The sequence below is a fragment of the Malus domestica genome, chromosome 10 (genome assembly GCF_042453785.1).
Source record: "Malus domestica chromosome 10, GDT2T_hap1".
In the NCBI taxonomy this organism is placed as follows: Eukaryota; Viridiplantae; Streptophyta; class Magnoliopsida; order Rosales; family Rosaceae; genus Malus; species Malus domestica.
In genome coordinates this window covers 34,717,144-34,741,532 of record NC_091670.1, presented here as the reverse complement: position 1 = coordinate 34,741,532, position 24,389 = coordinate 34,717,144, and the positions used below count along the sequence as shown (strand labels likewise).

The 24,389-nt window shown below is 38.0% G+C and overlaps 2 protein-coding genes across 3 annotated transcripts; both read left to right on the top strand.

Annotated features, from left to right (window-relative positions):
- The first annotated feature begins 4,000 nt into the window (after positions 1-4,000).
- On the top strand, positions 4,001-11,411 carry LOC103446013 (potassium transporter 11-like). Of its 2 annotated transcripts, none has more exons than XM_008385074.4 (8): positions 4,001-5,112; positions 5,492-5,717; positions 6,296-6,541; positions 7,591-7,641; positions 7,772-8,032; positions 8,140-8,313; positions 9,599-9,853; positions 10,190-11,411. In XM_008385074.4, the coding sequence occupies exons 1-8, from the start codon at positions 4,951-4,953 to the stop codon at positions 11,230-11,232; spliced, it is 2,418 nt and encodes an 805-aa protein (XP_008383296.1). In that variant the 5' UTR covers positions 4,001-4,950; the 3' UTR covers positions 11,233-11,411. The 2 variants fall into 2 exon arrangements, with proteins under 2 accessions (XP_008383296.1, XP_028965951.1); XM_029110118.2 differs by having other exon boundaries at positions 4,120-5,112; positions 6,296-6,449.
- Positions 11,412-11,841: 430 nt separating this feature from the next.
- On the top strand, positions 11,842-22,853 carry LOC103412324 (potassium transporter 11-like). Its single transcript, XM_070805989.1, has 8 exons — positions 11,842-12,095; positions 12,507-12,735; positions 13,271-13,516; positions 20,487-20,537; positions 20,643-20,903; positions 20,991-21,158; positions 21,302-21,553; positions 21,779-22,853. Exons 1-8 carry the CDS (start codon positions 11,982-11,984, stop codon positions 22,810-22,812), a joined length of 2,355 nt encoding a protein of 784 aa, XP_070662090.1. The 5' UTR covers positions 11,842-11,981; the 3' UTR covers positions 22,813-22,853.
- The last annotated feature ends 1,536 nt before the right edge of the window (positions 22,854-24,389 follow it).

Below are 24,389 nucleotides of genomic sequence, written 5' to 3'. Positions count from 1 at the left end.
TTTCCGCTTGAAATCAAAGGTTTCCTTACCTGAAAATGGTACCTTTGAACTCGTATGGTCCTCACGAACACAATGGTGATCTCAAAACCTTCTATCTGCTACGTTTCAAAGGGTTTTGGGTGATGTTCGTACAAGAGAGAAGAGAGAGAGAGTCTGCGAGAGAGAGAGAGTACGGGAAGGATAGAGAGAAAAGGTGGGTGTGTGTGTGTGGTCCAAAAGTCATCAATCAAAACTAAGGAGAACACTTAGTTCTAATTGGGTCCAATAATAGAAGAATAATGCAAGTTTGAACCACCTTAACATGCATAACACACACCACAATACTCACGTCCAAAGCTATAACTGTCATTTCACATCGTCGAAAATTAAATATTCGGAACGGGCTGTGACATAGAGAATGTGGGAGTGGGAAGTTTATTTATTTTTTAATTAGAGATATGTTAGGATTACATGTAGGTGAGGCTTTGAAAAAAAAAAGCAAAATTTGGTTGTGTGAAATTACATTTCTGCCCCATATTTCTTATTCATGTTCTGTTTTAATTAGAGGGTTAAACTGGTAATTTTATAGGGTTTTGGTTGACAATGAGTGTTTTATTAATTAGTAGAGATAATATGCATTCATGTATTTATTACTTGAGTTAACGTCATATATTTTTTAGATGAATTTGTGTGAATATATTAATCTTTTGTTAGAAGATATTAAGTAAATTTATTAAAATTAGAAAATTTTAATTTATTTTTAATATTTTAAAAAATAAAAACGGAGAAAAAATAATAATCGACTTAAGCTAATAATCATGTCAATTTTTGAATCCAAATCTAAATGGCCCAACTTTTTAAGAGATTGGCATGATTAAAAAACAAGGCACCTATATCAAAATGTCCCTTTAAAATAAGTTGACTTCTCCAAAGCGGCAATTTATAGACATCTAACTTTTGTTTTATTGTGCAACATTTTCTAACACATAATTAGTGTGCTCATATTATATATTATACTTTTAAAATATGATTAAAATATACATAAGACAAATGTATCAAACGTAATTACTATGTCATTTATGTTAAAAGAAACAACACAACTTTACATTAGTAACTCATCTCTTAAGCGCAATGCAAGAAGATAGAAGAGAAGGATTTTTTTTTCTTTTTTACATAAAATGCTAATTATAAAATGAAATAAACAACCTTGGATGTAATTAAAATAAGTATGAAAATATTAAAACTCTTCCTCCGAGAAAACTACAAAATTTTCTATTGTTATAAGCGATATATATTATAAAATGAATAAAAAGGGAGAATGTGACGTTCCACATCGCTTAGGAGAGTGGATCTTGTAAGTCTTATATGTATATTGGGAGCTCACTGGCTTCGGATTCTGTAGGAACTCCGAAGTTAAACGAGTTCGTGTGAGAGCAATCCCAGGATGGGTGACCCACTGGGAAGTTCTCGTGTGAGTTCCCAGAAACAAAATTGTGAGGGCGTAATCGGGGCCCAAAGCGGACGATATCGTGCTACGGCGGAGTCAAGCCCGGGATGTGGTGGGGGTTCGGGCCGAGATGTGACAATTTGGTATCAGAGCCAATTCCTGGCCGGAAGTGTGCCGACGAGGATGTCGGGGCCTTAAGGGGGTGGATTGTGACATCCTATATCACCTAGGGGAGTGGATCCTGTAAACCTTATATGTATATTCTCATCTCTACCTAGAACGAGGTCTTTTAGGAGTTCACTGGCTTCGGGTTCCGTAGGAACTCCGAAGTTAAGCGAGTTCACGTGAGAACAATCCCAGGATGGGTGACCCACTGAGAAGTTCTTATGTGAGTTTCCAGAAACAAAACCATGAGAGCGTGATCGGGGCCCAAAGCGGACAATATCGTGCTACGGTGAAGTCGATCTCGGGATGTGGTGGGGGCCTAGGCCGGGATGTGACAGAGAAGAGCTCGAACACATACACAATTAAATTAATAAGGAAACTATGATCACCAAAACAATTCACCACATGTTAAACTAAAAAGTAATGTATATCTTGATTCAAATAGTTTGTCTTATTATCGGCATTCCTTCTTGTACGAGAAGTTCATATTGTGAATCAATTAAACCAAAAGAAAGTGACAAGGCTCATATTTTATCTAAAAGTTAGGTGTAGAATAAGCATTTTTGTGTTTGAGTCTATAATATATATATATATATATATATATATATATATATATATTTGCCTCCTTGATGAGAAGAATAATATCAAGAATTGAAAGCCTAAGAAGCTCTAAATTAGCATGGTATCATAGCAGAGATCATATGATTTCTCCTTTGCTTGTTCCCTTCAGAAAATTTTTTATGAGCCTCCATGAAAAATCTACCGCCCTTCCATAGTGAATTCACTATCAACGATCAATTCCATCCTAACCGATGTTTTACATACCCAAACCTAAATACTACAGAAAAGCCTAAAATGAGAAAGCCCACAACAAAAACCTCAGATTTGGAAAACTCGGACTCCACCACTCCAGTTGTGCCGCCATTGTTGATCCGCCACCACCAAGAGAAAGAACCCACGAACAAACTAGATGCACAAAAAATGAGGGTGCGTGAGCTACCCAGGCAAAAACTGCTCTCATAGTCTACTAAATAGTGCTAAAAGCACTTTAATAACCACCCAACACTAAAGTGTGCCGTGGAGAAGATACACGTAATGGGCCGAGGAGTTGAGATTGGTGGTGGAGGACTAACGACGGAGAGAAACATCGAAAGGAAAAAGGGGCATAAAAGCCCAAATCTGAGACAAGCTTAAGGAGGAAAGCTCAATTGAACCACTTAAAGATCAAAAGAAAAGGATATGCAGTGGCCAAACAGGACGAGGACGAAGTAGCTTGAATTGACTAGTAAACGCAGATGCCATGAACTCCATCCAAAAATGAGAGTGGGCCACAAGAAGGCGGCTTAGAGTTTTTTGCTTTCGGCCCTCACGTTTTTTTTTCCACTAGTTTAAATTAAATTTTGTCTTTCACTTGGTTAATTAATTACTTCTCAAAAATAGTTAACCAAGTGCTTTTACCCAAAAAGGAAAATGCCCAACTATTATGTATGTGAATGTTAAGAAGACTCTTTACTAACTTTTTATCATTTCATAATTTAACGTCAATTTTACTCTATTAAAATATAAAATGACAAATAATTCATAAAGAATTTATTTTTCAAGACAATCGCCTTAATATTTCTACTAAGTATATTTGCGGGTGGAAAGTTCGGATAATTGACGGCATATGGTAATCAGTGCGAATGTATTAAAGAAAGGAGGGAGGTGGAGGTTCCACCAGATTAGACACACCCAATCTACCAATCAGTTTCGTGGGCCCACTATTGACATTAAAAAACTTTACACTACAGTCTTACACTATTAATTTTTACTGACAAGTGACACCCTGCTCACGTCATAAATAACACATATTTGAAAAGAGATTCACATATCAAATACTACAAAATTTTAATTTTATTTCATTTTTAACCTTCTCATTTAACTGTTTCTTAGTTTTCCTCAATTTAATGAAGAAGTTTTCTTCTTTTACCGTCAATATTTTAAAATAATGAAAAATAGTGAAAATAGTTTGAAAATTTTGAGTTTTAATTAAAATGATAAAAATTTGTTGTAAGTAAATAATATCATAAGTGACTTTTTAGAGTAAAAATATTGTTATCGTTAAAAGTGAATAATATCGGAAGATTTTCGTTAAAACTCTTTTTAAAATAACTTAAAGATTCTAAACTATAAGAGGAGAATTCTAATTAAAATGACAGTGAACACAGTGTTCTAACTATTTTGTTAATTGTTTTAATGTAATCGATAAATTACAAGATATTCAAACCAGAGTTCAATGACAGAAAAACACTATTATAACTAACTTAACTATGTCAAAATGCACGCCAAAAAATTATACAAATTGACATCTTAAATTTTTAATAGAATATCTGTTAATTATATCAACAAATTATTTGTCTCTCTCTTTCTTGTCTGCGTCTTTTTCTAGATTCTCTCTCATTAATTGGCAGATAGATGCTTTGTGAGTAAACTCTTTTCGTTAAAGAAGCTGTGTTTTTAATTCTTTCTGTTATTTGGCTGCAAAGCTTGTGCCTTTAACAAATAAACAGCCAAAACGGCCGCTGTAAAACCTGCAGAGCAAAAGAACTTCCCCTTTCGTTTTTTTCCTGCAGAAAACCGACTCTCTCTCTCTCTCTCTCTCTCTCTCTCTGTGTGTTCATCTTCCCTGCTTTAGTGCATCATGGGATACTTCTAGATCAAGTGGCTGATACTGACCCTCTCCACCAGCTAACATCACCTGGGAATTCCAGTGGTAGAAAGTAATAATTATCACTTCCTTGTCTCTTCTGCCATTTCCTTTTCTGTGTGAGGTGTTCTTTCACCTCTTCTGTCCTCAGTTGTAAATTTGGTTTCTGGGTTTTAATGGGTTTTGTCAACTTCTGAATTTTGGGTTTATTTGCCACTGAGTTGAAGTATTTTTTTGAGAAGACCACTGAGTTGAAGTATCAAACTTTACTTTTAATTCATTTTCTTGGTGGGTTCTTATCAAATACTAAAACTTTGGTTTTTGTTCTTTCAAACTTTTGGGGGGTGCTAATCTTATGAGGTCTGTCAATTTCTACATAGTGCCTTTGGATTGTCATTTGTTGTTTTAAAAGATAAGGTTTTTGAAGTGGACATATCATCCTAGTCATCTGTTTTGTTTGCTGTTTGCTTCTTGGGTGGCCAGATTGTGTTGCTTTTTTGTTGCTGGGTTTTTATTCGAAGTTGTATTGGGAGTGGATTTTTATAAAGAATTGAAGATCTGGATCAAGCTTTAAAGTCAGTTTTTAGTAGTTTGATATTGGTTTTGTTCGAGTTTTCCTTTTGTGGGATTTGGATTTTGAGGAGTGAGAGGGGATATCAGAAGGAATAAAATTATGGAAGCTGTAGAATCATTTGAAATTTCAAAAGCTTCAAAAGTGGAGGTTGATGGAGACAGTGATAACACCAACAAAGGCAGTATGTGGGTTTTGGATCAGAAGCTTGACCAACCCATGGATGAGGAGGCTGGCAGGCTTAGAACCATGTACAGGGAAAAGGTTCTCTCTCTCTCTCTCTCTCTCTCTCTCTCTCTCTCTCTCTCTCTCTCTCTCACCTTCTCTCCCCCTCTTTTTCTGTCATCCTCCCACTTCTCCCTTACACATATGTTTATGCCAATATGTAAGATTTTAGAAGTAATTCAATGAAGTAAAACAGTTTTTACTCCTGTCAATGAATTTATACCTTCTGGGAACACACTGTTAGTAAGTAATTATCTGGAATTCTTGTGTAGTATTTGTTGGACATAATTCAACTGTTATTAAAACAACTGCAAAGTGGTATATGCTTAAAAGGTTGAGTAATTGCCCGATATTAGTGGATTCTGAGGATAATGTATATTCTTGATTGTGTTTCCTGATCCAATCTTCAATTGTCCAGAAATTCTCCTCGCTGTTGCTTATGCGGCTTGCATTCCAAAGTCTTGGAGTGGTTTATGGAGATTTGGGTACTTCTCCCTTGTATGTTTTCTACAATACCTTTCCCCATGGAATTAACGATCCGGAGGATGTGGTTGGAGCTCTTTCGTTGATTATATACTCTCTTACTCTAGTCCCGCTCCTCAAGTATGTATTTGTTGTTTGTCGGGCGAATGACAATGGTCAAGGTAAACCAAACTCTACCTGTAGATTTGCTCCATCAAATTCAAATGCTCTGGTGTTTTATGGGATTGTAAATTGGACAAAGCACATGTTTACTATTACAGTTCCAATATGCTTTTAAAATTTACGCTTGAAGTATAAAGTAATCTTTGGCAGAGAAGTATGTTACACTAGTTCCTAAGGAACATAATTCTCTTGGCGGAGTTGTTTACAAAAGTAGCATATACTGGTGTCTAGTGTTCGGCTAACATTAATAATGCACGCCTTTAACTTGTTTTACTTACCAATTTAATCCCAAGCTCATGTCACTGGTTATCATTCGCAGCAATGTGTGATGCTACATTTACAAATGAACTGTTTATTTTGGCGACAATTGGTACATATACACTTCTTGATTTAGAGTAGAGGAGGTGTTGAACAAGGTTCCCAATATAGTTGTTTTTTCAGAAATTGATTAAACACGATACTGTCTCTGCTTTGTATTCAATGCTCTGGAACTGCATGTCTCCAAGAGTTGTATGTTACATTTTGTGGTAATGAGTCGCCATAATGTCTTATGAAACTTGTGATTTCTGTGTTTCAGGTGGCACATTTGCTCTTTATTCATTGCTTTGTCGACATGCAAATGTAAAAACTATTCCCAACCAACACCGGACTGATAAGGACCTAACGACATATAGTCGCTCTACTTTCCATGAACAATCATATGCTGCAAAAACCAAGAAGTGGTTGGAGAGGTATGCATCAAGGAAGAATTCCCTTCTTATTCTGGTCCTCGTAGGCACTTGTATGGTGATTGGAGATGGGATTCTTACTCCAGCTATATCTGGTACACATCCCTCCACAGTAGATGTTCTCCTGATCTGTCTCCTAATAATCCATCTACCTGTTCATCCTTTATTTTTCTATCTGCAGTTTTTTGGAACCATGATTTAAAAGATTTTAATTAAGGAGAGGCCCAATGGTGCACAACCGATGTGCATAAGAAGTATATGCACAAGGGGTAATCTAGAAACGGAGGAAAGCTAGAAGTAGATAATGGGTTCTAGGGGTGAGGAAAGATCTAGCATACATTTCCAAACAGAAAATTAGTTTCCTCATCATATTTAAGGACCATGCCAAGAAGCAAGTGCTGAAGAATGTTCTCGGAAGCACCCATGATCCATAAATAACAAAATCACAAAGACCGACAAATCACATGACAGTGTATCAGGAAATGATTTACTGATGTGCTGCATGCTTACAGAGTCTTATGTTTTCCATGTTTCTCTAAGTACTTCAATGATTTCCTTAGTAATCCATCAGTGTCCTCATTTTAAAGAGTCAATATCTTCTCCGTTCTCAAAAGAGTGAATTCCATTAGTCTGGGTATCTGGCTTGCGGGTTTAATTGAAAAAATAAAATTCTGGTTTCATGGATTGAAATAAGTGGAAGTTGGTTAACGTCACATAATCCTGTACTTAGTACTACCGGACATGATAGAGGAGTATTTTATCCATAGATTTAGGCACCACATAATTGATCAACATCTTCTATGTTATTCTCTTGATTTTGGAAGCAGAAAAAGATTGAAATGGGAAAAAATTCTCTGCTTAAGATTTTCTACTCGTTTAACTGTTTACCTTAACACACCTACTCAACTTAATTTACACAATTAGGAAAGTACAACTGTATTGCATTTTCTTTTGTCTCGACTCATCCATCATTCCCAAGTATTGTGGTTGGCTACGTTAGTTATCTTTCCCAAACAACACGGAGTTGTCTTTTTTGCTACTTAATTTGATCAAACAGTGACACATCAATACAATTTTAAGTTAAAATTGTGTTATTTTCCTCAGGTCCATTAGAAAATGACTAACTATGCTTTGCTTTTGGCAGTTTTATCAGCTGCTGGTGGGATCAAAGTAAGCAGCCCTGGCATGAAAAATGGTACCCGTAAATTCCTTGGAGCTAAAGTTTGTTTTTTTTTTTTAAATTTTTTATTATTGCTGCCTTTGCATCTTTCTCAGTCACTACTGTGAACTATTTCTTAACTTATACTTTCTCTGTTGTGGTACAGATTATGTCATACTCGTTGCTGTTGTAATATTAGTAGGTCTGTTTAGCATGCAGCACTATGGTACTGATAAAGTTGGTTGGCTGTTTGCTCCCATTGTGCTGCTTTGGTTTCTCTTAATTGGAGGTATTGGCATATTCAACATCTGGAAACATGATAGTACTGTTTTGAGAGCTTTTTCCCCTGTGTATATATATCGGTATTTTAAAAGGAACGGGAGAGAGGGTTGGATTTCCCTTGGGGGTATTATGCTTAGCATAACAGGTAAAGTTTTAAGTATCCTAATTTCACTTTCCAACTCTTTAAGTTTCACCGAACTCTTAGCACATCTGCTATGTTGGATTCTGATGGCAAAGTCTGAATGATTACAGGGACAGAAGCACTCTTTGCCGACCTTGCCCATTTTCCAGTTTCAGCTGTACAGATTGCGTTTACTACAGTCGTGTTTCCTTGCCTTCTTTTAGCCTATTGCGGACAGGCTGCCTTCCTTGTGAAAAATCATTCAGACGAAATCCTGCTTCAAGCATTTTATCGTTCTATTCCAGGTTTGTTCTAATCTTTATTTTGCATTTAAAGGATGCCCATGTCGTAAATGGTAGTACACATAAACGATTTTCTCGAAATTGAGGCATAACATTTTAAAATATAATTTTTGATAGAATTTAAAGAACATGCTCTTCACTCTTCAGTATCTTTCTTGTTGGGTCTTTTTTTTTTTTTTTTTTTTTTTTTTTAATATTGGAGGTCAAAGGGGGATGGGCACACTCAATCTTCAACTTTGGGTGTTAGGATAAATACTAAATATTCTCTACCAGTCGAGCTATAAGTCCCCACTTTTCTTTTTGAGAGATTACTCGATCAAAACTAATGTGATTGCTTTAAAGAAAATCATTAGAATGATACAACAACAACAACAAAGCATTTTCCCACTAAGTGGGGTTGGCTATATGAATTCTAGAACACCATTGCGCTCGGTTCTGTGTCATGTCCTCTGTTAGATCCAAGTACTCTAAGTCTTTTCTTAGAGTCTCTTGCAAAATTTTCCTAGGTCTTCCTCTACCCTTTCGGCCCTGAACCTCTGTCCTGTAGTCGCATTTTCTAACCGGAGCGTCAATAGGCATTCTTTGCACATATTCAAACCACCATAACCGATTTTCTCTCATCTTTCCTTCAATTTCGGCTACTCTTACTTTACCTCGGATATCCTCATTCCTAATCTTATCCTTTCTTGTGTATCCACACATCTAACGAAGCATCCTCATCTCTGCTACACCCATTTTATGTACGTATTGATGCTTCACCGCCTAACATTCCGTGCCATACAGCATCGCTGGCCTTATTGCCGTCCTATAAAATTTTCCCTTGAGCTTCAGTGGCATACGGCGGTCACACAACAAGCCGGATGCACTCTTCCACTTCATCCATCCAGCTTGTATTATATGGTTGAGGTCTCCATCTAATTCTCCGTTCTTTTGCAAGATAGATCCTAGGTAGCGAAAGCGGTCGCTCTTTGGTACTTCATGATCTCCGATCCTCACCCCTAACTCATTTTGGCCTCCATTTGCACTGAACTTGCACTCCATATATTCTGTCTTTGATCGGCTTAGGCAAAGACCTTTAGATTCCACAATCATTAGAGTGATACGACACAAAATTCATTTCATAGTCTTTGGAGTGGGTATTTAATATTTTTTGTATAGAATTTTCACTGCCCCATTTCTCTATTCGATCTCTAACGTAATCTAAGAAAAAGCGGGAAACGAGTTATATAGTGTCTTATAAGTAGGCAGTGTGTTGTTCCAAAGATGCTTACTGTTTCTCTTACTGCAGAAAAAATATACTGGCCAGTCTTCATTGTTGCGACCTTAGCTGCTATAGTTGCGAGTCAAGCGACAATATCAGCAACTTTTTCAATAATCAAGCAGGCTCTTGCACTTGGCTGTTTTCCTAGAGTCAAAGTTGTACATACATCAAAGAAGTTCCTCGGCCAAATATATATTCCAGATATTAATTGGATCCTTATGATTCTTTGCATTGCTGTGACTGCGGGGTTCAAAAATCAAAGCCAAATTGGAAATGCTTATGGTAAGTTCATCCTCTGCTAAATCTAGTGAAGCTTACGTAAGCCATATTCTCTACTTTGTGAAACTGGACTCGGAGAACAAGCAATGTAATTGCAAAAACTTCTTTTAAAAAAAAAAATGGTTGAAAACTTCAAATAAAATGAGAGACGGGAGAAGTATTTGAGATAAACTAGGAGGTGAAGTAGTAGGGAGTTGGTGAACTATTTTGAGACAATGTAGAGAAATAGTTACTGACCTTCTGTTGTGAAGTTAATTTTTGACGAATTTTATACTAGTATAAGCTCATCCTTCCAAAATAAGCTTGCACTCAATTGAGTTATATTTTTTGTTGCAACAGGGACGGCAGTTGTAGTAGTCATGCTGGCAACTACATTGCTTATGACTCTAATCATGATATTAGTGTGGCGCTGCCACTGGATTCTTGTCGCGATATTCACTGGCTTGTCACTGCTTGTGGAATGCACTTACTTTTCTGCTGTACTCTTCAAGGTTGATCAAGGTGGATGGGTACCTCTTGTGATTGCAGCTGCTTTTCTTCTCATCATGTATGTTTGGCATTATGGTACGTTGAAACGTTATGAGTTTGAGATGCACAGTAAGGTTTCAATGGCATGGCTTCTTGGGCTTGGCCCCAGTTTAGGACTGGTCCGGGTCCCTGGGATAGGACTTGTGTACACCGAGCTTGCAAGCGGGGTGCCCCACATCTTTTCCCACTTCATCACCAACCTGCCCGCAATCCACCAGGTTGTTGTCCTTGTCTGTGTGAAGTACCTCCCTGTATACACCGTGCCAGAAGAAGAAAGATTCCTCGTCAAGCGGATTGGCCCCAAGAACTTCCACATGTTTCGTTGTGTTGCAAGATACGGCTATAAAGACCTCCACAAGAAGGATGATGACTTTGAGAAGAAGCTCTTTGAAAACCTTTTCTTGTTTGTCCGGCTCGATTCCATGATGGAAGGGTGTTCAGACTCAGACGAGTACAGCATCTATGGCCAGCAAACTGAGAGGTCAAGGGACGGCCTCTTAATTAATAATGGCAACACGATCACATCTACAGTAGACCTCAGTATCTCATCAGTGGACTCAATTGTGCCGGCTAAATCTCCATCGCACGTGAACATTACCGTGAGTTCATCCGGGCAGATGAGCAGCCAGAATGATATTGATGAGCTAGAGTTTTTGAATGAGTGTCGAGACTCCGGGGTGGTGCATATACTTGGGAATACAGTAGTGAGAGCAAGGAGGGATTCCAGGTTTTACAAAAAGATAGCTGTTGATTACATTTATGCATTTCTCAGGAAAATTTGCAGGGAGAATAGTGTGATCTTCAATGTTCCTCATGAGAGTCTACTGAATGTTGGACAGATTTTCTACGTGTAATTTTTTTATTATTGCAACTGCAATTACGTAGTATAATATTAGGAATGAAGTTAAACAGTACAGAATGTTGCACAAAAAAAAAATTTGTATCTGTTTTTTGCTAGTCTTGTTAAACTTGGTACTTGTTTATAGCTTTGACACGGGAAATATAAATTCTGGTATTTGACATTGGTCGAGAATCTTCTTGGTAATTTTTTTTTGTTTATAAGAAAACAATTCGAAAGGAGTATTTTTTTTTAACAAAAAGCGTGTCAAATGCCTAGTTTTTTTTTTATTGTCATAATACAATTGATGTTTTGAACTCCGAACATTAAGAAAAAAAGTTGAATTTTCTTAACAAACTGAGCGACAAACTCGTTGCATTGCATGGCAAAGTTACGTGCTTGTTGCATCGTGTCACTGAATTTTCTCCAAAGGTCTTGTCTTGTACATATTTCGTTTTATTTCACGAGTGTTACATCATTACATGTAAGCAATGCAAAATCTATAAATAGGCGAGACAGCAAGCCATCCTATTGCATTGCCCTCCCGAAAAACATGAGATGAGTACAAATTCCTGCCCCTAATCCTCCACAAACTGTTGTCCCAAGCACCAAGCAAATTCTGGGGTACCAGAAGAAAACAACAAGAAAAACAAAGAGGAAAAAAAAAATTGGTGAAGAAATTGAAAAAATGTTGCTGGAAAGGTGAAATTTGAGCAGGAGAAGAGGAACCCATTTGAATCAGTGAGTTGCAGATCACTGCAAACAATGTCTGACAATGGAGACCCTGAGAAAAAAGGTGGGGTCTGGGATTTGGATAAGCAGCTTGACCAGCCAATGGACGAGGAGGCTAAAACGGTCAGAAATGTGTGCGGGGACCAGGTTCTCTCTCTCTCTCTCTCCAAAACCTAGAAATGTCAAAGCTCAAGTCTTTAATTTGTATAAGTTGTTGAGATAGGGATAAGTGAAATGAAATTGGTCCAAAGGATTTCATTTTCAATTAGGAGAGAAACTTCGTTAATACCGCCACATTGGTTGGAATGAAGTAACAAGGGTCGGGTGAGTCCAAAATATAGGTCCCATGCATATTTGTGTCCTACGAATGATATGGTTGGGATGTCCTATCAAATTTTTTCTTTTCAACTAGATTTAGTCAGAATTTTGTTATTGATTGTAAACTCTTTCATGCCGGGCATGTTCTCAATGTGCTACCTTAACATATATTTAAGGTTAAATGTGTGTTTTTTAGGACTAGCTTTGGTCCTGTTTCTGATTGCTCTTTGTTTACTTCAGACGTATTGTTCAGTGGGAACGGTTCTACAGCTTGCATTTCAAAGCCTTGGTGTGGTCTATGGAGATTTGGGCACATCCCCTTTGTATGTTTTCAAAAATATATTTCCTGCAGGAATCGATGCCCCGGAAGATTTACTCGGAGCTTTATCGGTCATCATATATTCCCTCACTCTTATCGTACTCGTGAAGTATGTTCTTATTGTCTGTAGAGCGAATGACAACGGTCAAGGTAAACTGATCGCAACCGATAAATTCACTTTATACTAGTTGGTAATACTTGAAGAAGTGCTCAGATAATTGATCTAAATCTAACTATGCTGATTTATATAAAAGATTATGGATGGTTTTTCGACCTTGTTCAGCTGTTTAATGTTGCCCCAACCGTGCAGTTCATTTACTCGTTTCCTCTTCGTCCTCTTAGGGTTGATTGGTGGTTCTTATTTTTGTTTCACTTGGGAAGAATTGATGGAAGGTTTTCTTCCCGAAGGTTTGGTGAATTAGAAAGGGGGAGGAGAAAGTTGGTAGGGGAGAGGGAGCAGACCAAAGTTTAGTGTAGAAACTTTACGTAAATGTGTACAACGCACCTACATAATAGAAACGTTGGACCAATATCATGCATCCTTTGCTATATATACTTCTGATCTGATACTAGTATACTGAAACATGCAGTTTTCCGATATACATTCCTTCCGAATGAGGCAAATTCCTCTGTTTGTTTCTACCAGCATTTAGTTCCTGTAATCTTATCCTCCTTGTGGCTGCAGGTGGAACATTTGCTCTTTATTCATTACTCTGTCGACATGCAAAAATAAAGACCGTTCCTAACCAAGACCAAAGTGATGAGGAGCTAACAACATTTAGCCGTTCTACATTTGGTGAGAAATCATTTTCTGAATGCACCAAGCGATGGTTGGAAGGACATGCAGTCATGCGGAACATACTTCTTATTCTTGTCCTGGTTGGCTCTTGCGCTGTGATAGGGGATGGGATTCTTACTCCAGCCATATCAGGTATACTATCTTCATGTAGTAGGATCAATCTTCTGTCTAAGTATGTTTTTAATCTGCTTACAGATTCAGATCTTTTTCGACATATTGAAAGTGAGTAGGTTACACAAGAAAATAAATGAGATCAGGCAAGTATAAAATGAACAAGTGATTGGATAAGCCAGGTCAACAGCCGAGAACTTCTTGTCTCCAACGATATTCATGTTGCCATTATATTGAGCATATGCTCCTAAGTTGAATATGTTATTCACTTTCTGTAACTATCTGCACAACTTCTGCCAATCACATTTTCGTTGCATAAAAACCAATATGAAAGCGAGTTATACGGATGAAATTTCAAACTTTTCTAGGGACATCTTCAGGGGTATCCCTTAGCGATCAATTTGTCTAAATTCAGGAGGAACTTTGAGTTGATTTTGTGCGAGCTTTATTTGTATAACTCGCTTTCATATCGGTTTTTTGTGCAATTTGTCTAGGGACATTAAAGTTGAATATCAGAGTGCGCAACAAACAAGACTAACAAAATAATAAGAATATTATTAAACGAACGAGAATGCCGAAACGACTACAAAACCCTAAGAGGCTACATTGTGAATTACTTGTTCTCAAACTAAATTACAAGCTCTATTTATAGAGCAATAAACCTAAGAAACCCTAATGCTTAAATGCCAAAAATACCCTATTACAAAATCAAATCAAATCTCTAATTAATTTCCTAAATAAACCTAATGAATTCCAACACCCCCCGTCAAACTCATGGCGGTATACGACATGAGTTTGCCAAACTCATGGCGGTATACGACATGAGTTTGCCAACAGACGATGTGGATGCAAGCTTTGTTATGCTAACTTCCCATGCCAATTTCAATACGAAATTCTATCGGTGCAAGTGCAAGATTCCAAATTCCAATGTCAGTGCCAGTGCAAGATTTCCATGCCAGTGCCAGTGCAAGATTCCATGCCAATGCCAATGCAAGATTTCCATGCCAATGCCAGTGCAAGGTTTCCAACTTCCGAACAAACCTAAACAAACAAGCAAAAATTCCAATTCACCATGTACACAACGTTATTCGAGTGGTTACCAATCCAAGCACTCGAATGATCATTGTAGAAGGCAACAACAAGCTAGAGATACAAGCCCAAAAACAACAATACGTGGGCCCCAAAACTTCTAACCAAAAGCCTTTTTTTTTCCTTGCCCGTGTGGGGCTTCCTTTTTTTTCTTTTCTTCTTCTTTTCCCCATCTTCCTCCTTTCCCTTTCTGTGCAAACATGCGCAGGAACTCTAGTGCAAAACGCGCGAGGTGCAGAGGGTGCGGATACAGTGCAGGAAACGATGTGGTGAGGTGGCTGGTGAGATGCAATCAGAGCAGCGGAGTACAAGGTGAGGACGAACTCGATCCGAGTTTGGTGTTCTCAGGTCGAGCATCAACGGTAGTGTGCGGCAGGTCTGGTGCGGGAAGGGCTGGTTGATCGTGGACCAATGGATGTAGCAGCGGAGATGGTGGTGCATGTTATGGTTCTGATGCAGATTCCACACAGGCGGTGAGACGGATAGGTCTCCATGCAGCATGCGGCGGCGAGACTCTAGTTTTACTTTTTTTTTTTTTTTTATATCAAACTACCCACAAATAAACAGTCTAAACCAATCAAGGCAGAAACAAGATCCCAAAACCAAACCAGAAAAAAAAACAATTTTCACGAACCTAAACTAGACAGGACAGCAAAATGATATCAAACTGATACGAGCAAACAGAAGCAGATTAAATCCCGAAGGATCAAACCTGCTCTGATACCAAGTTGAATATCAGAGTGCGCAACAAACAAGACTAACAAAATAATAAGAATATTATTAAACAAACGAGAATGCCGAAACGGCTACAAAACCCTAAGAGGCTACATTGTGAATTACTTGTTCTCAAACTAAATTACAAGCTCTATTTATAGAGCAATAAACCTAAGAAACCCTAATGCTTAAATGCCAAAAATACCCTATTACAAAATCAAATCAAATCTCTAATTAATTTCCTAAATAAACCTAATGAATTGTTAGTTTATAAGTGTATTTGCTGAAATATAATAAGAAGTCAGTTTTAAATATCAGCCCTTGGATCATAGTCCAAGTGTGCAGCTAAGATGTAATCTTAGATTAATTAATATTTCTTCTTGCTACATGTGCTAAGTGTGTGCGAATGAATGTAACAGTGTGCAGAGTTCGTTTCTTCTTCCTCAAGCTGAATTCTCTCACTCTCTCTCTAGATTTCTTACTCTCTTCCTTTCTTCAGTATTTATAAATTGATTGAAACACTCATACAAGATCATAGTCTGTATGCTAACATGGCCTCAGAGCCAGGTTTGATCAATTGATACTGGGCGTTTGGATCTGTGAAGAGTGTTACCCAGAAATCGTCGATTGTGATCTGAGTCTAACATGGCAGGATCGGGTAGTAGTGAGGTGAGAACACCGATTTTCAAAGGTGATAATTATGAGTTCTGGAGTATTAAGATGAAAACGATTTTCAAATCTCACGGATTGTGGGATCTGGTTGAGAAAGGTTTCGAGAGTTCAGATTCGAAGGATGATGGTGAATCTGATGGAAAGAAGAAAGAAAAGGAGGAATCGAGTAGTATTGAGAAGCTACCTCTAGCTGAGAGACTGATGAAAGATGCTAAAGCTCTGGGTCTGATTCAAGGAGCTGTTTCGGATGAGATCTTTCCCAGAATTTCTTATGAAGAAACCTCAAAAGGCGCATGGGATACTCTGCAACAAGAGTATCATGGTGATAAACAGGTTAGAAATGTTAAATTGCAAGGTCTTCGTAGGGAATTTGAATATACAAGAATGCGAGATGATGAATCACTTTCTGTTTATCTTACAAAATTATTTGATCTGATAAATCAAATGCGGAGTTATGGAGAGGAGTTATCTCGAGAGAGGATTGTTCAAAAGTTATTGATTAGTTTGCCATCAGTTTATGACTCTATATGCTCTGTTATTGAACATTCGAAGGATTTGGATGTGATTGAGGTACAGGAAGTTGTGGCTTCCTTGAAGAGTTTTGAGCTACGTCTAGATAGACATTCTGAGCACAAAACTGAGAAAGCATTTGCTAGTCTCAATGTAAATCCCAAACCAGCTAAATTCACAGGAAATCAAAGTGCAAGGTATCATAAGAATTGGAAAGAAAAAGGGAAGAGGTGGGATAACAAACCCACTGATGGTGCTAGAAATCCTTGTAAACATTGTGATAAGCTACATTTTGGTGAATGCCGATTCAAGGGTAATCCAAAATGTTATAACTGTGATAAGTTTGGTCATATTGCAAGGGATTGTAATAGCAAGAAACCAGTGCAACAGCTCAATTATGCAAACAAGGTAGAATCTACACCCACCATGTTTTATGCTAGTAATCAAACTTTTACTAGTGTAAAGGACTGTGATGATGTATGGTATGTAGATAGTGGGTGTAGCAATCATATGACTGGAAGGGAGGATTTACTTGTGGATATTGATAGGAATGTAACTGCAAAAGTTGAAATGGGTACTGGACAGCTTGTTGATGTAACTGGTAAAGGGAGTCTTGTAGTTGAAACTAAACTAGGCAAGAGATATATCAAGGAGGTTATGCTTGTGCCTGGACTGAAGGAAAATTTGCTCAGTGTGGGTCAAATGATGGAGCACGGTTATTATTTGGTGTTTGGAGGTCACAAGGTGGAAATCTATGATGACAGTTCATATTCCAACATGGTTGCTAAAGTTCCAATGAAGGGAAATCGAAGTTTTCCAATGAAATTACAGACTGGAATACATATTGCTTTCAAGGCAAATGTATGTGCTTCTACTACTATGTGGCATAAAAGGTTGGGACACCTAAACATGAGCAGTTTGAAATTGATGCAGGAACAAGAAATGGTAGTAGGATTACCAGAAATCAAAGTAGCTAAAGGAGTATGTGAAGGGTGTGTTCTCGGCAAACAATGTAGAGAAGCATTTCCAAAGGAAGCTAATACTAGAGCTGCAATTCCTCTAGAGCTTGTGCATAGTGACATTTGTGGTCCAATGCAGACAACTACAAAAGCTGGAAATAGATATTTTCTTACTTTCATAGATGATTGTACCCGAATGTGTTGGGTGTATTTTTTAAGGCATAAATCTGAAGTTCTCAGTGTGTTTAAAAAGTTCAAAGTCACTGTGGAATTACAGAGTGGTTATAATCTGAAAAAGCTTAGGAGTGATCGAGGAGGTGAATACACTTCAATGGAGTTTAACAAGTTTGTTGAAGATGTAGGCATGGAAAGACAACTTACCACTCCATACACACCACAGCAAAACGGTGTGGCAGAGCGAAAGAACAGAACCATTGTGGAAATGGCTAAGTGTCTTATGTTGGAAAAGGACATTCCATTTGAATTTTGGGCTGAGGCAGTTAATACCTCAGTGTATATTCTGAATAGATGTCCAACCAAAGCCTTACATAAGAAGACACATTTTGAAGCTTACAGTGGGAGAAAACCAGGAATTAAGCATCTAAAAGTGTTTGGTTCTATGTGTTATGCTCATGTACCAAGTCAACAGAGACAAAAACTCGATTTGGCAAGCAAGAGGTGTATTTTCTTGGGATATGGTAGTTGTGAGAAGGGATATAGACTGTATAACATTGAATCTGGAAAGGTGACTATTTCCAGAGATGTTGTGTTTAATGAAGAAGCATGTTGGGATTGGAATGCACAGAAGGAAAGAAGGGAGAGTATCCAGATCATTGAAATGTCTGCAGGAGAACAAAACTGTGAAGGAAGTGCTTGTGATTCTGAAACACAATGTGAAGTCAGTGAAGAGAATGTTGGGTCAGATTTAGTTACTGAGCTATCTGATCAAGAAAGAGTGACAGGTCCACAGGATTTTGATCACACTCCTCTCAAGTACAGAAACATTGCAGAAATATATGAAAAGTGTAATCTGTGCATAATAGAACCCGAATGTTTTGAAGAGGCTGCCAAGGATGAATCATGGCAGAAGGCTATGGAAGATGAAATCTCTATGATTGAGAAGAATCATACTTGGGATCTTGTTGATAGACCATTTGATAAACCAATCATTGGAGTCAAATGGGTTTATAAAACAAAACTAAATCTGGATGGTTCAGTGCAGAAAAACAAAGCACGATTGGTTGCAAAGGGGTACTCTCAGAAGCCTGGAATCGATTTCAATGAAACTTTTGCACCTGTGGCAAGACTTGATACTGTGAGAACCTTGGTGGCCCTTGCTGCACAGAAAGGATGGAAATTATTTCAGTTAGATGTAAAGTCTGCATTTCTAAATGGAGTGTTGAATGAAGAGGTGTATGTGGATCAACCATCTGGTTTTGTTATACAGGGCAAGGAAGACAAAGTGTACAGGCTCAGGAAAGCTTTATATGGTTTGAAACAAGCTCCAAGAGCTTGGTATGAAGAAATAAATTCCTATTTTGCAAAGGCTGGATTCCACAGAAGTCCGAGTGAATCTACTCTTTATATCAAGACATCTCACAGTGGCATTCTTATTGTGTCACTGTATGTAGATGATATTATTTACACAGTGAGTTCAAAGGAGATGATAGCTGAGTTTAAAGGTGAGATGATGAGACAATATGAGATGACTGATCTAGGATTACTTCATCATTTCCTTGGTCTTGGGGTATTGCAAACAGATAATTACATCTTCTTGCATCAAAAGAAATATGCAAAGACTTTGCTTGAGAAATTTGGACTTAGGGATTGTAAGCCGGTTGCAACACCATTAGCTATGAATGAAAAACTTACAAAAGTAGATGGAAGTGATCTGGCAGATGAGACTTTATATAGACAAATGGTGGGAAGTTTGCTATATTTGACAGCAACAAGGCCAGATATTATGTTTGCAGCAAGCTTATTGGCTAGGTTTATGCACAATCCTACCAAGAAGCATATGGGGACAGCTAAGAGAGTTCTGAGATACATACAAGGCACTGTGAACTATGGAGTGGTCTATGAAAAGGGAAAAGGAGCAGTGTTGGTTGGTTATTGTGATAGTGATTGGAGTGGAAGTGAAGATGATATGAGGAGTACATCTGGCTATGCATTCAATCTTGGTTCTGGTGTGTTTTCTTGGGCCTCAATCAAACAAAGCAGTGTTGCTCTTTCAACTGCAGAGGCAGAATACATCAGTGCAGCAGAAGCTACTGCACAGGCCATTTGGCTAAGATTTGTACTCTCTGATTTCGGGGAAGAACAAGCAGAACCAACTAAGTTGCTGTGTGATAATACTTCAGCAATTGCCATATCAAAGAATCCAGTCCATCATCACAAAACCAGGCACATTAATCGGAAATTTCATTTGATCCGAGATGCACTTCAAGATGGTGAGATTGATCTGGTATACTGCAAGACTGAAGAGCAGGTTGCAGATATATTCACTAAAGCTTTGGCAAGGGATCGATTTGAAGTACTGAGGACAGCTTTGGGAGTGATTTCAGCACATCACTTAGAAGGGAGTGTTAGTTTATAAGTGTATTTGCTGAAATATAATAAGAAGTCAGTTTTAAATATCAGCCCTTGGATCATAGTCCAAGTGTGCAGCTAAGATGTAATCTTAGATTAATTAATATTTCCTCTTGCTACATGTGCTAAGTGTGTGCGAATGAATGTAACAGTGTGCAGAGTTCGTTTCTTCTTCCTCAAGCTGAATTCTCTCACTCTCTCTCTAGATTTCTTACTCTCTTCCTTTCTTCAGTATTTATAAATTGATTGAAACACTCATACAAGATCATAGTCTGTATGCTAACATGAATTCCAACAATTAAGGCCTTGTTTCCATTGAGTTCAATTTGCACGAGGCCTTAGTGTTTTCTTTAATATAAATGAGGTGAGTATGATTCTTTCTCAGTTCCATTGAAAGCTGCTAAACCATATTCTATTTGATCAGTATATGTAATGCTTAACCATACTATCTTTAACAGTTCTGTCAGCGGTCGGTGGGATCAATGCGGGACGGTCCCAGATTAGTAATGGTATCTTCATGCTCCTGGATGTAAAGTCCGTCTTTTATTTGCTTCATCCTTTCTGTTATTGAATCTATCAATGTTCCAAATCTGATTACATATTTTTATATACAGACGTAGTTGTACTTGTTTCTGTTGGTATACTGGTACTTTTGTTTATCGTGCAACAATTTGGTCCGGAGAAAGTTGGTTGGCTGTTTGCACCAGTTGTGCTCCTTTGGTTTCTCGTAATTGGAGGAATCGGCATCTTCAACATCTGGAAATATGATACTAGCGTTTTGAAAGCTTTTTCACCCATGTATGTGTATGTATACTTTAAGAAGGGAGGTATAACTGGGTGGGCATCGCTAGGTGGTATCGTGCTTTGTATAAACGGTAAAAATTCTTTATGCTGTTATGGCAGTTGATCCATCTTCTTTATTCTGATCAATAGTCTGACTACCGCTTTTGAACCATTTACAGGAACCGAAACACTTTTTGCCGATGTATCGCATTTCCCAGTCCTGTCCATACAGATTGCTTTCACTGTAGTTGTATTTCCTTGCCTTCTTTTAGCCTACTCTGGTCAAGCTGCCTACCTCATGAAAAACCGAGATCACGTAATAGATGCCTTTCATTACTCTATTCCAGGTTCGTGTTCTTGGTGTTTTTCGTTTGGTGTCAAACTAATACGAAGTACAATTTGAATGTAAATATACATCATATGTTTAAGCCGTGTTTTTATGGTAATTTTTTATTTATCACTGAAATATTCCGGTTAATCGTTTCTGCAGAGCACATATATTGGCCTGTGTTTGCTGTTGCAACTGCTGCTGCTATTGTTGCAAGTCAGGCCATCATAACCGCCACTTTTTCATTAGTCAAGCAGGCCCTTGCGCTTGGCTGTTTCCCAAGAGTCAAAGTTGTATATACATCGAGGAACCGTCACCAAATATATATACCGGAGATTAATTGGATTCTTATGATTCTCTGCATCTTAATAACAGTTCGGTTTAGAAATCAAGCTGAAATTGGGAACGCTGCCGGTAAGTTCTTCCTTTTGTTTCCACATACTACAGCTTCTCATCCTGCGGAATGTCCTATAATAACATAAGCTATAACGTTCTGAATGAACCGATTAATTTCATCCTTTTCGATTACTTTCTTTCATATCTACAACTTTTCTCTCTTAGTGTTCAAATTTCCCATTTCAAGCTCACCGGTTGAAATGAAGAGAGCATCAGCTAATGTAAACTTATGTGTTGCAACAGGGACCGCGGTTGTTATAGTCATGTTGGTAACCACATTTCTGATGATGTTAGTGATGATATTAGTTTGGCGCTGCCATTGGACACTCGTACTTATCTTCAGTGTCTTAACATTTGTGGTGGAGGGCACTTACCTTTCGGCTGTACTCCCCAAGGTCAATCAAGGAGGCTGGGTTCCTCTTGTGCTTACACTAGCCTTCTTTGTCGTCATGTATGGTTGGCATTACGGTACAGAAATACGCTACGACATTGAGATGCACAGCAAGGTGTCGATGGCATGGCTTCTTGGACTTGGTCCCAGTTTAGGACTGGTTCGGGTACCTGGGATAGGCCTCGTGTACTCTGAGATAGCGAATGGAGTCCCCCGCATCTTCTCTCACTTTATCACCAACCTGCCCGCCATCCATTCTGTTGTCGTGTTTGTCTGCGTGAAGTACCTTCCTGTCTGCACGGTCCCAGAAGAAGAACGTTTCCTTGTTAAGCGGATTGGACCCGAAAACTTCCACATGTTCCGTTGTGTTGTAAGATATGGCTACAAGGACGACCACAATAGGGACGACGAATTTGAGAAAAAGCTCTTTGACAATCTCTTCACATTCGTCCGGCTTGAGTCCCTGATGGAAGGATCTCCAGGCTCTGATGTATCTAGTATACTCAACCAGGACACCATGTGGAACAACCACAGCAGCAGCATACCTTACTCGAATGCAGACCTGTCGATTGCATCTGTAGACTCCATCGAACCTGATGATTCTCCGGTGCATATCGGCCAGAGTTTGGCCTACTCCTCTGTCCCGCCGAGCAAGCAGCTGGTGGAGCTTGACGGGATAGAGTTCTTGAACCGGTGTAGAGATGCAGGAGTGGTGCACATACTTGGGAACACTGTCGTACACGCCAGGGGGGGATCAAATTTTTTTAGGAAGGTGGCGATTGATTACCTGTATGCATTTCTTAGGAAGATTTGCAGAGGGAACAGTGTGTTGTTCAATGTTCCTCATGAGAGTCTCTTGAGCGTTGGACAGATTTTCTATGTGTGAAACCTTTTTGATAGTATAATTAACAATTGGTAATCGGTAAATCATCTTCTGCCTTCTCCATTAGACAAAGGATTCAACATTCGGAACTGGACTACTAGAGTGTGGATTTTCCTGCCTGCGGATCCTCAACCTCAACTTCGAGAAAAACTTACATGCAATGGGTCTTATATTTTGCGTTCATGTAGCAGTATCGGGCCAAGAACATTTTCACTCCAAAATTTGCTAAAAGAAGCATAATGATTGCTCTAGAAAAACACAAGCTCACTCGAACAAGACTACCCCTTTTTTTTTCGACAAGCCGATATTTCAAAATACTCTGATCATAGTAAATGAGATTTGAACTTAAGTGCAGGTTCTGAGGACTTGACAAATGAAGTAATTTCACTTTTATTTTAGAACCAAATATATGTTCTCTTAGCTTTAATCTAATTGGAACAATAGTCTCTCATTTGAAAATCCGTAACCATCAGTCCCTAAACTCATCAAACCTTGCAGCTATGGTTTTTTTTGTCAACTTCGTTAGAACTTCCTTTAAAATGAGTTACGTGTCACAAATGTAAGGCTGAATCATAGGGCAAATATGAAAAACTAAATGAGAAAAATTGTAGCAATGATCCCTTCATTTAACCCAATCGGAGAAGTTGTCCCTCGACTTTAACCCAATTGAATGATTTTAACCCAATTGTAGCAAGGGTTCTTCCAACATGACTCATTTTGATAGAATTTTGACTGGATTGACGAAAACAACCATAGCTACATATTTCATGAATTAGGGGACCAACGATTATAAATTTTTAATTAAAGTGTCATTACTCCAATTAGTTAAAATTAACATTGCTACTATTTTCTTCAATATAGAATGGATTGAAGATAACTTACCTTTTTAATGTTGTCAATTCACAAAGTTTTCGTTCGATGGTTGTGAAAAAGTGTTGAAAATAAATTCCATGTCGAAGAAAGGAGGGATCTTGCACAAATTTTTAAATAAGTTGGCCTACTTTTATATTGCCAGTTGATTTTATGGTGAAACCCCAACTTCTTGATGGTATCAAAGTAGGTTATCTCACGTGTGAAGCCCAACGGCCACACATGTTCTAAGTCACTTTGTTTATGTTGTCTACGTATTAGATTTTAAAATTCGTTACACTTAATTTGTTTTTCTTAAAATAAAATGACCTCACCTACCCTTGATCCCACCCCTTGATTTGTTTTTTCTTACCCACCCTTGATTTGTTTTTCCTGCAGTTGCTCTAGAATATTTTATTGTGCTTAATTACAAAACTAATTTGAATCTCGTAGTGGTATTCTTCTTCATTTGGAAGTAAGAAGTATTAGGTTCGAATCTTGTAGATAGCGAATTCGATACTAAATTAGGCTGCCCATTGTGTGGCTTCGCCGAACTTTCTCTCCTTAATGTAAAAATATCGATGTACTCAATAAAAAACAAAAACAAAAAATTATAAAACGAATTAGTCAACACCCACCCTTGATTTGTTTATTCTTTCAGCTGCTTAATAAAATAGACACAAACATCGTTCTTATAGTTGCATACGTTTAGAATCTTCCATAATATTATT